The sequence below is a fragment of the Hippopotamus amphibius genome, chromosome 5, assembly GCF_030028045.1.
Source record: "Hippopotamus amphibius kiboko isolate mHipAmp2 chromosome 5, mHipAmp2.hap2, whole genome shotgun sequence".
NCBI classification, from domain to species: domain Eukaryota; kingdom Metazoa; phylum Chordata; class Mammalia; order Artiodactyla; family Hippopotamidae; genus Hippopotamus; species Hippopotamus amphibius.
The window spans coordinates 80,403,110-80,416,335 of NC_080190.1; the positions used below are offsets into that span (position 1 = coordinate 80,403,110).

The 13,226-nt window shown below is 52.5% G+C and overlaps 1 protein-coding gene across 1 annotated transcript in view; it reads left to right on the top strand.

Annotated features, from left to right (window-relative positions):
- DISC1 (DISC1 scaffold protein) overlaps positions 1–13,226 on the top strand; it is a 348,040-nt gene that overhangs the window by 40,516 nt on the left and 294,298 nt on the right. Inside the window, exon 2 of the mRNA XM_057736515.1 lies at positions 10,580–11,562. Within this exon, the coding sequence (XP_057592498.1) occupies positions 10,580–11,562 (983 nt within the window). The remainder of the gene's footprint in view (positions 1–10,579; positions 11,563–13,226) is intronic.

Below are 13,226 nucleotides of genomic sequence, written 5' to 3' on the forward strand. Positions count from 1 at the left end.
TGAGGAATCTTACCCGTCTCTGGCTAACCAGTCATCCTCCAGGGCCAAACAGAGTGATATAAGGAAGGCTCTATGCACCACCCCTGTTGGCCCCTCTGCGGCTGTGCCTGTCTTAGGTTGTTCCTCCTCTGAGGAATCTTACCCGTCTTTGGCTAACCAGCCATCCTTCAGGACCAAACAGGGTGATATTAGTCTCCACGCCCCGTACCCTCAGCTCCTCCACTGCTCAAGCAGGACATTCTGAATCCCATCTCTCGGCTCACATACTTTAACATTTTCAAGGTTTCAGAAAGGCTCCTGAATGTCTTCCCACATCCCCTATATTATATATATATAATCACGGTAGGGTCATTACAACTAAAAAATTAACATTGGTACAATGAACTAAACTACAGATTTTATTCGCGTTTTGCGAGTTTTCCACCAATATCCTTTCATTGTTCCTGTATCCAACCCAGGATCCCACACTGCATGTTGCACGTGTGGATTGTGACCCTTAAACACCAAAGTGGGCTGAATGTTGAACTGCTTTTGGGCCCCCGTCTCCTGACTGCAGCCCAGGGAAGTGAGACAGCGCCCAGCAGCTGCCGGCCTCCTGCCTCTTCCTCTTGGGCGGTCACGTCGTGGGGCCCAGGACTCCCACTGTCTGACCAAAAGCGGAAACCCTATGTGGGGAGGAGATTTAGAACAGACGTATGGGGACAAGGTTTAAATACAGACCACACTTTGTCCACCTGTAGCAGTCGGCACCTGCAGCCACATTTCAAGAAACAAGAGAGGAAGATTCTGCAAGGAGACACGGTCTGCAGTGCTGTGAATGTTAAGTGTATGACGGGCTTGAACGCCAAGTGTGCAAGGAGGTTGCACAGGACTCCCCCCTAAAGCAGAGGGGAGGCTCCCAGCCCCGCCCGCTGCCCACAGAGTCACCCGGGAAGTGGCCAGAGGACCCAGGCCTGATTCCCCCTCCCTGTGAATTCATCAGCCTGGGGTGTGGCCTGGACTGTGGCATTTTTAAAAGATGACATTTGAAAGTGACGCTAATGTACAGCCTTGTTTGGGAACCACTCTCAGCGTTTCAGCTGCGGAGCTAAAGCCGAGGACGGTGGTGACAGTGCGCAGGGCTGGACACATGGGCTGCATGCGGCGTGACTGGTGTCCCTCACGCAACACCGCCTGGACTCACCAGTGGTTTCTTTGGGTCCCTTCTGGTTCCTTCTTTCCCGAGCCTCCCTCTTCTTCCAGAATTTCTCCTTAGGTCGCATCGTCCACTCTCCTGGCTCTTCTGCTTGCACACAGCGAGCTTCTAACCCTCTTCTCTCCAGCGCAGGGCCCTGCCTCACCCCGCCTCCACCTGGAAGCCCCCCGGGCCTGCGCACAGCCGGCTGGTCCCTCTTCCCCAGCGGCCTCGCCCTGTGTGCTCCCAGCCATCCTGACCCTCTTCACACTGTCACGTCTCCTCTCAAGCATCCTTGCTGTTCCTCCACCCTCCTCTGGCTTCTGTAGCTTCATCCTTTCAGTTCACCTCCTGGGGCACCTCCTCCTCCCTGAGGCCTTCTCCCGCCTCCTGTGTGGGGTTGCTCACAGCCTGGGTCTGCGTCTGCTTCTGGATATTTCTGCCTTGATGCAGGGACTGCAGCTTTGAAAAACTATCACAGAATATCTCACAGTTATAAAACTTATATTTATGTGTCTGCTATATAATTATACATAGGTTTGCATATACTGCTCGAGAATGGTCACACCATTCAGCTTGAGAAGTGGAATCCCTCCTGCGTCCTGTCCCCCTCCCCTGACCAGTTTCTGCTGCATTTATCATACTTTTGCTTTTCTTCATACTTTTAGCACATATGTGTGTCCTGTGTTCCAAGCAGAAGAGTCTGTCCAGTTCATTGACTCGGGGCTGACACTGTAGCCAATTAAATCGCAATTCAGGGTGGGATTGGGCCCTTCCAATGGTGAGGCTGTTATAAATGATGTCTGCAGCCCCGGAGTCAAAGCTCCTGGTCTTTGGGTGACCAGGAGGCTGACAGGAGAACAGACAGAGCTTTGCTGTCACGCCCCGCCCCGAGCCCTGCACACCTGTTGGCGTGTGTTCCCTCAGCACACGCTGCTTTGAAGATGTCGGTGATGCTAGACCAGGGTAAAGGGGCTCTGCTCACCGAGAGCAGCTGATGAGTAATCATGTTTGGGGAAATGCCTGCGTTTCAAATGGATGGAGAGTGTGAGCTTGTGAATTCGAGGTGTCAGCAAGCCCAGTCCACAGTTCTGTGGCAATTACTCTGTCAGCTGGTTTGGGAGGCAGATTTGGAAGGGAGTGGGGAGGACTCCTTCCCTTGTGTGACATTCTGTCTCGCTGTATATATATCAGCATTCTGTATAAATGTTTGTGTAGGTACATACACGCTTACATGTGTAGTTTTAAAAATAAACTTACTTTATTTAGTTTTTGGCTGTACTGGGTCTTCATTGCTGCGCGTGGGCTTTCCCTAGTTGCGGCAAGCGGGGGCTGCTCTTCATTGTGGTGCGTATGCTTCTCATTGCAGTGGTTTCTCTTGTTGTGGCTTGCGGGCTCTAGAGCACAGGCTCAGTAGTTGTGGTGCACGGGCTTAGTTGCTCCGCAGCATGTGGGATCTTCCCGGATCAGGGATCAAACTCGTGTCCCCTGCATTGGCAGGTGGATTCTTAACCACTGCACCACCTGGGAAGTTCCCTTGCGAGTGTATTTTTATTGCACTCAGGCATGTGTGCACCCACGAGCGTGCGTGCACACACCTCTGGTCCTTCCTGTCTGTAGATGGTGCTGTTAAAACAGACTTCCTGTTGGACTTCTAATTTTAGCCCCAACTTAGGCTTAGGTTCTTGAGGATGGGGCTGGCTTGTGCTGGGCATAGGGGTGTTTTATATGGATACGTGTGTAATAGTGGAAGATGACAAGGAAAAAGAAAGACATTGTGGACCTAAGGGGTGTTTTCAAAAAGGTAGGCATCTGGGTAACTAGTTAGGATGATTCTGGAAGGGGCTCTTTGTAGAAGGATTGAGAGTATCACTCACTCGGCCCCAAAGTGTTTCTGTGTCTAAATGTCGGTCGGGGGAGGGTGATGGAGGGTGGGCGGTGCGCCCATAAGGCTCAGAAGAAAGTGGGCTCCTTGTGTGTTGTCACGTAAGAGACCTGGGACGGATGTGGTGTGCAGAGCAGAGAAGGACACAGACGTCAGGAGGGCGCCTGCCCTCTGTGTGCTGCAGGCTTGTTTTTGCCCTTGGCTTGGTGCCTCCTGACTGCTCTCCTTGTGCCCTTTCTTGCTCCCATATGGTCTGTTCTGCATAAAGGGATCTCCTAAAACATGCAGATCGGGTCCTGCCTCTCTCCAAAGCCCTCCCATCGCTCTCGGGGCAAAGATCCAGTCCCCATGCGCCCACAGCGCTGTAGCATCTGGCTCCATCCCGTCCCCTGCCCGTCCCCAGTGTCCCCCACCCGCCCCTCCAGACCCGTTCCTTCCTCTCTCGTGCTCTTCCCAGCAGCCTCCCCTGTGGCCGCCGTACCTGCTGCTCACCTGTCAGGTCTTAGCCCAGGGCCACTCCAAGACCTCAGTGGACAAAGCCAGGGGCCCTGTGCCCTGTGGCTGGGCCTCACGGATCTGTCCGTCATCCATCCATCTGTGTTCATCCATGTGGTTGTGTGACTGCCACCCCACCCCAGGATGGCCAGCCCCAGGAGGGCAGGGCCCCTGTGATCACGCGCTGTGCTCCCTCTGGGACAGGGTTTGAGTCCGAGATGGGGTGAGGCATGGGAGAGGTTTGTTTTTTTTTAAAAAAACTAATTAATTTTGGCCACGCTGCGCTGCCATGTGGCATGTGAGATCTTAGTTCCCCGACCAGGGTTGGAACCCGTGCCCCCTGCAGTGGAGGTGCGTGGTCTTCACTGCTGGACTGCCAGGGAAGTCCCAGAGACACTGGAGAGGTGGAGGGAGATGCCGAAGGATAAAGGAGGGGGCAGGAGAGCCTGCTGGGAGCCGGGGATGGAAGGAAGGAGGTCTCACAAGCAGGAAAGTTCTGGTCAGGCTCACGGAGAACTCTTGAGCCCAGGTTGTTTGCAGAGTCGTCCTGAGTCCCCCAGAACGGTCCACGTTCACCCCATCCTTCCCTTCAACCCCAGGAGGTGAGTTTTGGGGTGGCACATAATTGGGGAGTTCTCTGGAGCTCAGGTAGCCTCTGCTTTGCTGAAGGTCAGGGAACTGACAGGTTAACCAACTGAGCCAACTAGGTGACCCACTCGTTTAACTTCAGATTAAATTCTCCTTCCTCTGGGGTTGAGTAGCCATTCCATCTGTGACAGTTTTTGTGCACGACTTACATCCCGTGATGGATCGTAAGCAGTCTGGGGGCGGGGGCGGTGTCTTGCCCTTGTCTGCATCCCCACCCAGCATCCTGTGTTCAGCGAGGACCGGTTTTGACGTGGACCACAGAGTTAAAACGGAAATGCAGTAAAGCTTGGCTTAGTTCACATCGGCACTTGTCTTGCTCACTAGGTGCTTATTAAAACAACCTGAAGGCACTTCCGAATCCCCAGGTGCTCTCTGAACTATCCGAGAAAGATGAACTTGTGCTCAGTCAAGTGTTTGTGTTAAGTGTATATAATTGGATTCTGGTTCTTGGAAAACAAGTTAATCCACAGGGATGTGTGGTTTCTTTGTGATTCAGAATCTTTGGTTAACCTGAACGTTTTATAAAAGTCTATGCCCTGACCATGACAAAGGATTAAAATTCCTTCCATGAAAAGAGTATGCTCACTTATGTTTCCCCTGTACATTTATGCCCAGGTCATGTTTTGTAAAGTCTTTGTGTGCTTGTGTTTCTCTAACTGTTCTAGGCATCCTAAGGAACGGCCTCTGAGTCCCTGTGTTTCCCCTTCAGGAGGCAGACATGCTTTCCCCCCCACCCCGGGCCTTAGAATCTCTGAGTGACTTGCCCAAGGGCACATGAGCATTTTGTGTAGATTTGAACTTTAGGTCTTGGTTTTAAGATCTGAGTAAATTCATGAGTATCGTGTTCTCTTACATTGCATATTTTAGATTTCCTATTCAAAGATGAGTATTATCTGGCCATATATATTGATGCCTTCTCTGTATACTAGGATTTCGGGGGAGAATTGTAAGGACCTCAGGAAGCTTATAAATAGCATAAGTTGGGGACAATTTATATACACCAAAGATGATGACTAACAGTGCCAGGTGTTAATAAATAGGGGAGAGGAGTGACGTGGCCTCTTGATGAAGGCCCACGAGCTGGGTGGCCTGGAAGAGGTAGCTGTTGGGGAAGGGAGTTGGAAGCTGAAGGACATGGATGGGAAGGCTCTGGAGGGATGAAGGGAGAGCACTAGAGGCAGGGCAGACAGGATTCTTGCTGACCTGGCTGGTAACATTGACTTTCTCCAATTTTCCCCATAAGTTATATAAGCAGATGCTCCCGGACTACATATGGAAGCCCTTTGACATCTGGGTCTAGTCGAAGCCCCTGTCTTTCACTTCTCTTCAATCTCAGAGCTCACTGGGATAGATGGGGGTGGAGTGGGGACCCCACAAAACCTGGGACCAGCAAGTCTGCATGATGGGGAGGGAATAAGACACCTGCGCTCCCCTCCCTAGAATCTGCCATGGAGTGTGCTGCTGCGTGGGGCGGAGAAGGCTGCCTGAGGCTCTGTCTCCCCCACAGCCTTTCCGGGGCCGGATGGGCAGGGTGGAGTCATCTCTGGGTTTTATAAAGAACAGAGGGCACACTGGTTTCTGGGCGTTCCCTCACCTTGCCATGATTGACTTCCTGCACCCTTGGACCTCTGTTCCCAGAGTGACTGCAGCAAGGTGTCAGGAAGGAATCGTTCTCTGCAGGCTCTGAGTGCATCATAACCCTTCCTTAAGCACAGGGTGTGGAGGCGGGGCTTGGATTTCAGGCAGGATGTGTAAGTAGTATTTTGTTTCTGGCCAGAGGGACATCGTGAGCTTCCTCAAAAAATAAAAATTAAAAAAAAAAAAACAAAACCCAAGTGAAAAAGGGGGCTTTGGTTTTGGGGAACTGGCGTTTTCTCCTAGAGGTTTCAGAGCAGCTGTGTGCCTCATTTGGGTTTCTTTTACTGCTTCTAGCTCATCCCGGAGATGCCCTACCGATCCGACTCTGTCAGCGTCTTTGCCCTCTCTGGAGGGTGAGGATTGATACTGCGTGACAGTCTCTGTTTCTTGGGCCACTTTCTGGGAGAGCTCTTACCCGGGGACGGGGCAGTGTCTGGTGCACAGGTGGGTTCACAGGCTGGGCCACCCCCGTTCCGGACCCCTGCCTCTCAGCTCCTCACTTGATGAACCCTGTGACCTGATGGCATCTTACCAGAACCACCCTCCCCCCCCCCGCCACCCCAGGAACATGGGCTCCCTTCAGGGAACTGCTTGGCATTGCAGCTGGACCTGACCTGGGAGAATTCAGACCCTTGGTTGAGTGGCTTTGTGAAGGGCCACTCAGGCCCAAGGGCCCGGAGGCATTTGAAAAGAAATGAAACTTCAAGCAAATTATTTTCCACTTAGCATTGCTCTTTTAGCTTCAGAAAGGTTATTTGGGTGACTGGACTTGTATTACAAAATTAGTTAAAAATCTCTTTAAGCCAAAAGACCATATGGATGTTAACAGGACTTCGTTCTCAAGATATGAAATTGCTGAATTGTTTTCCTTTGGTCATTGAAGCCAGAATTCAGTGTTCTCTCTACATCCTTTTGGATTCCTTGCTGTTTAAAAAATGTTCTGTGAGCTTTACAGGCAGAGGCGAGTTCGTCCTTCTTGGCCTCCATCTGCCCTGTCCTGAACTCCTGCATCCCTGTGCTGACTGCCCCAGTGGTGCAGGGAGGCTGTCGGATGGTGAAAGCTCTGAGGGCGAGGACGAGTCTCCTTGGGAGCAGAGAGCATGGTGACCCAATTGGGTCTATTTAACTTTTTTATTGTGGTAAAATATATACAACATAGAATTACCCTCTTAACCATTTGTAAGTGCACAGTTCAGTGGCATTAAGCACGTTCACGCTGTCGTGCATCCGTCACTACCATGCAGCTCCAGAACCTTTTCATCTCCCCGAACTGGAGCTCTGTCCCCATGGAACACTAACTGCCCCCCTCCCCCGCGCCACCCCTTCCCCTCCAGCCTCCTGCCTGCCTCCAGCCCCTGGCAGCCATCTTTCTACTTTCTGTCTCTATTAATTTGACTCCTCTAGCGACCTCGTATAAGTGGAATCAAACTATATTTGTCGTTTTGTGATTGGTTTATTTCACTTAGCATCTTTTTTTAGAAATAAATAAATAAGTTTATTGATTTATTTATTGGCTGCCTTGGGTCTTCGTTGCTGCGTGCGGGCTTTCTCTAGTTGTGGCGAGCAGGGGCTACTCTCAGTTGTGGTGCATGGGCTTCTCATTACGGTGGCTTCTCTTGTTGCGGAGCACAGGCTCTAGGTGCGTGGGCTTCAGTAGTTGTGGCACATGGGCTCAATAGTTGTGGCTCGTGGGCTCTAGAGCGCAGGCTCAGTAGTTGTGGCATGTGGGATCTTCCTGGACCAGGGTTTGAACCCGTGTCTCCTCCATTGGCAGGTGGATTCTTAACTACTGCACCACCAGGGAAGCCCTCACTTAGCATCTTGTCCTCCAGATTGAGGTTCATCGTTGTTGTGACAGGTGTCAGGATTTCCTTCCTTTATGAGGCTGAGTAATTTCCCATTGTGTGGATGGATCCTGTCTGATCCATCCATTCGATGAGAGATGCTTGGGTTGAGGGACACCTGGGTTGCTTCCACCTTTGTCTATAGCGAATAATGCCACTATGAACATGGGTGCACAGATATCTCTCTGAGACCTGATTTCAATTCTTTTGGGTAGGTACCAAGAAGTGGAATTGCTGGACCATGTAGTAATCCTATTTTTAATTTTTTGAAGAATTTCCACACTCCCACCTATAGTGCACATTGGTTTCAATTTCCCCACGTCCTCACGAGCACTCGTTCTTCTGTGTGTGTGTGTTTAATAGTAGCCATCCTAGTGAGTGGTCCAACATTAATGATTCCTTCTGTACATTTTCTGTACATTTTCCTCATGTCCTTTTCTACTGATGCCAACTTTGCATGGAAGAAAAGAAAAATAATTAAGAAAAGAAAAGAAAAAAATCTTTCTTCTGACTTCTTGTCATTTCAAGTTGTTATCCTAAGTAACATACTTGGAGGCAAAGGATATAGAAAAAGTGTGTATTTTGGGGTCGGATGGACCCCAGACCGTCCGTCTGTCCGTCCATCCATCCATTCTACTTTCCCTCCGTATATTCACGCATCCATTCATTTATTCACCATTTATTGAGCAACTTAAATGCAGGGCATGATCGTAACACAGCGGTATCCTAGATGCCTAGAGCTTTCTGTTTACCATGACGAAGGTCCCGGGACCATCTGTGTTCTGGGAGGCAGGGCAAGATGTGTGGACCTGGCGGGGAGCTGTGCTCCACTTCTTGCCACAGGCTGTGTATCCGTACAACTGTGCTTCATGCTGTCTGCTCCTGCTTTACCCCTTCCATTCAGTGTGATTCGAGGTGCGGCAGGGCCCCAAGGCGAGAGTACCACGTGGGTTGAGTCAGGAGACTTTGGCCCTGGTCACTCGGCCATTTGCAGCTGTTTAATTTCTCTGAGCCTCAGTTTCCTTAACCATAAAAGGAAAATTATAATTCCTGGTCTGGTTGATTCACATGACTTTGGTAGAGCACAAAGGAAATTCATGTGGATGAGGACACATAATGAGTAACGAGGTGCTATAGAACGTAAAAGTAGTAACTAACAGTTTCATCACACTTATGGATGCCAGGCACTGTTCTGAGCTGCCTGTCTATAGTAACTCATTTAGTTTAATGTTCACAGCCACCCCAGGAGAGAGGTACTGTTGATATCTCCATTTTACTGATAAGCAGACGGAGGCACAGAGACGCTAAGTAACTTGTGGAAGGTCACACAGCCAGCAATTGAGGTAGGAGATAGATGGGCTCCAGGCTAGGCATTTACAGCTGGCCTGTTCATACCTCTGGGGTGGGAAGAAGATGAGCTCCAGGCCAGACATCCATTACCAGCTCCCTGTTTACATTTCCAAAGGCAAGAGACAGCTGGGCTCCAGACTACATATTTATGACCGAACTCCTGTGTATATTTTGAGATCTGCACCTTGATATAAGAAACAGCAACAGAAATAGGGTAGATAACTGGACATTTGGACACTTCTATGGCAGGGATAGAGAGGGGCTAAACCCTGTGAAGAGATCAAGAGGTCTTACACTCCCCATCTTTGGGACAAGGGAGACACTATGCATGCGTAAAAGCCTCCATGGGGTCAAAAAGGCAGGGAATGCCAGACCATAATGTCTTGCTATCTCTCTCCCAGAGGCCTTTGCCATAGGATCCATCTTAATTGAGGGGTATGTGAGCACCCAGGGGAGGGTCCAGAAGCAGATTACCCCTGGGGTCAAAACAGTATGATTGGCCAAGAAGAAGACAAAGACCCGGAAGACCACCCCTTTATAAAGAATTTAAACTCCCCAAAGGTGCGACTCTGCGGACTCTCTCCCTGAGCTTGCCCGTGCGTCTTTCTGCATGCACTTTGCTTTTCCAATAAACATTTTTACTTTTCTCTTTAGCTTCTGCCTCCTCGCCTGTATTCATTCTTGACCAGGCAGGCAAGAACTAGGGACCCAGGCCCGAGCCGCTGGCCCCTGTGGTCCAGGGGGGAGGACTCCCGGTCTGGGAACTAAGAATCAAGACCTTGCTTCCAGCTACAGCTCGCTGCTGCTTGCTGCAGGCTGCCACTTACTGCAGCCCGTGTCCGAAATCACCACGGCACAACCAGGTTCGAACCAGGCAAAGGAGGTGCCGGAGCCTACGCTCTCAACCGCTGTAGCATCACGGCTCTGAGAGGTGTCAACGATTTTCACTGTTTCTCTCCCTCTCGCATAGCTGGGAGGGGAACACAGCCCCTGGTTTGGAAAACACAGCAAGCGAGGCCTCCCGTAATTCGCTTTGAAGTGAATAGATGGAGACAGATTGTGTCTCAGCCAGCTCTCCATGGTCTGCAGGCATGCAGGGACAGATGACGAAACCACACGTATATGTGAAGAGTAGCCAGAGTAGGTGATTGGATCTCATTTTGAGGAGTGCGTTGGCATTCGCCTTCAGATGGTTTGCTTTCCAGGCCACTCCAGGATGAAAGCGCTGATGCTCCTAAAAGACCACGAGGAAGGATGCTGGAGGCTCAGAGGGAGCTGCCGAGGTTGTCTCCAACGTGCTCGCTCACTTGTTGTCGTAACTCACAGCAGTGCCGGCTGCTCTGCTCAACAGAGGAGCTGGGATGCTGTGCTGTGTCCCTGGCAGGGTTTTTGTACCAGGTCGGCCCAGTGACCACTGAGCCAGCGTCTCTGTTTGACAGACGCGCCGAGGGATGACCTCTGAACCCGAGGATGTTCTCCAAACGCAGTTCCAGCTGAGCCGGGGAGATATACGTGTTTACGGTGCTGTTTTCTCTTTCTTCCCAGGCAGCCTGGATGGCTTGTCACCTGCAGCATCTTTTCGGAGGAGGAGGCTGGCACGGAGGCCGGGCTACATGAGAAGCGCAGCTGGGCCCCGGATCGGGTTCCTGTCCCCGCCCGTGGGTGCTCCGCTCTGCGCCCAGGGAGGGGTGTGTGGTGAGGAGTCCCACCACCCTGAGTCCAGGGCTGAACCATGTGGCCTTGACCCTGGAGGCAAGTGGCGAGGTCCCTCGGTTGGGAGTCCTGTTCCCAGGAGCACAGCAGCCTCGGCTCTGACCTCTGTGGGTCACCGAGGCCTGGCTCTGGCGGCCGCGAGAGGAAGCCCAGGGCTCTTTGGGACTCAGCCCAGAGCTGGTACCACCCCGCCCAACAGGCTCCCCAGGTCGCGTGACCCCAGGGACGCCAGGAGTCAGGGGGAGCTGCCGTCCATGGACAGCCGTGAGGCCCTGAGCCCTCGCCGGGAAGCAGGCTGGACCAAAGGCTGTCTGTCCCCGGAGGAGGTGAGTGGCACCAGCTGCGGCCTCGGAAGTGGCCCCAAGGCCCCCTCCGCCCCTGCCGGCTCTCAGGATGTCTTTACCTCCAGCTTTAGTTTCATTCGCCTCTCCCTGGACTCTGCTGGAGAACGGGGAGAAGCAGAAGGCTGCCCGCCATCCAGAGAGGCCGAGGCCCCTCGTCAGAGCCCTGAGGAGACGGAGGCCAAGGCTGCCAGCTTGGACGGGCCCCACGAGCACCCTCGGCCCCTCTCTCCACCCTTCACTCTCAAGGCTCCTCAGGGACTGGCAGACGCTGCCCAGACCTCGGGGGGCAGCCCCAGGCCAGAGTGCGAGACGCTTCCTTTGTTGGACACGGATGCTGCCTCCGCCTGCTCCCCGAATCCCTCGTGGTTTGAGGGCAGCAGCTCCGGGGATGCTCACCGTTGGGACCCTCTGCTCAGCAAATGTGAACCGGCGCTGCTGCACTGCCTGCAGGGCCAGCGGAGGTGGCTGGAGGTGGGTGTCTCCCCAGTCTGTGGGCCCAGGATGGTCACGGCTCAGCTTAGTTCTGGGCAGAGGGCAAGAAGCAGCGCTTCTGGGGTTGATCAACTTCCTGTGCGAAGCTGCGGCAGCTCTTTTGGTGGCTGGCTGCAAAAAGGTGTTGCTGCACTGCTGTTTCTTCTCTTGCAGTTTGAACTCAAATCTCTTCTCATTTTCTCTGTCCCTTAGAGGCTCAAGCTTGTTGTCTGTTAGCTGCAGGTCCTCTGCGGTTTCTGGCCTGGGCGATGCAGGCCTAGCTCAGCCGAGCTCTGCTTTGAAACAGGAAGCTGGGGCCAGGGAGCAAGGGAGATGGAGCTGGCTGGTGTGTGGCTATAGACAGCGATGCTTTGAAGTGGAGACAGTCCAGAGCTTCTGCATTTACAGCACGCATCTCGTGCTGCAGCTGTGGGGACGCCTGACACAGAGTCGGGAGACTTTGTTTCTGGTCACTAAACCTCTCAGCCGCTCAGTTTCCTTATTTAGAGATGATAACACCACACAGGATTGTTCAAGTGGGAATGTAAGTGCTTTGGAAATTGGGACAGACTGTGTAGATATAAGTCCTAGCATCATGAGTTGCTCTCCACCCAGTTATCTGAGGGGTGGGCACCCCTGGGAGTAGGCAGGGTTGTTCTACTCCAAAAATTTCCCAGAGAAACCGGGGCAGAGATGCTTTGTGGTGACCCGTTGGCTTGTCCTGTTGAAAGTCTGTTTTCCTTATGAGTTGTGTGCATGTATATGTGTGTTCATATGTGTGTGTGAATGTGTGTGTGTGCCTGTGTGTGTGTGTGCACGGCATGTGTGCACGTAAGCAGGGAAGTAGAGCCTGGCTCATCAGGGTTTGGAAGGAGTACCTGAAAATGAGGCTCACATTCATTCCCAGCAATGGATCTTATTTACTCCCAACCCCTTACCTGTGGCCTGATGCTTCCGGCCCCGTCCCTGTCTGCCCTGTCCCAGCCCAGCCATCGGATTTACCACCCAGGGAGGTCATGCAGCCGGGCCAGTGTGCAGGTCTCTGTTCCCAGGCGATGTGCTGGAATCCTCGAGTCAGGTGTGTTCCAAACTGATGCCACTGTCTTCCCACCAAGTGGGGCCTCACTGTTGATCTATAATTGTCGATTTGAGTTAACAGAATCCATCCAGCTCCTTGGAGGAGCTGCAGCCTCTTCATCACCCCCAGCTCCCTCACTCCTCACCCCTGCTCGGTCTCCAAGCTCCCCCAGTCCTGCAGCGAACCTGCTCTCACGGCCATGGCCACGGCCCCTGCCTGGTTCACATCCGTGTTATTCTTCACTTGGTTCCCGTAGCAGGTTCTTGACATATTTCCTTTCCTGCAGTGTCTCTTCCCCAGTTCATCCTCCGCTTGGGATGGCGTCATTCCTTGGCTTAACACCTGGGGTGGCTCACTGCTTCTCTGGGGATGGTCTCCAAATTCCTCAGCCTGATGATCGGGACCTTTTCTGACCTGCTCCAGCTGCCTGATGCCTTACTCTTGCCGGCCCAGCCGTCAGGGGCTGCGTCCCGTTCCTGTGTCTCCGGCCTCTGCCTGGAATGACCTTCCTGCACTGCGCCACCTGCCAAGCTCTCCTTATCCCTTCGGTGTGACTCCAAAGCCACTTCCTTGTGAGACCTCTCCT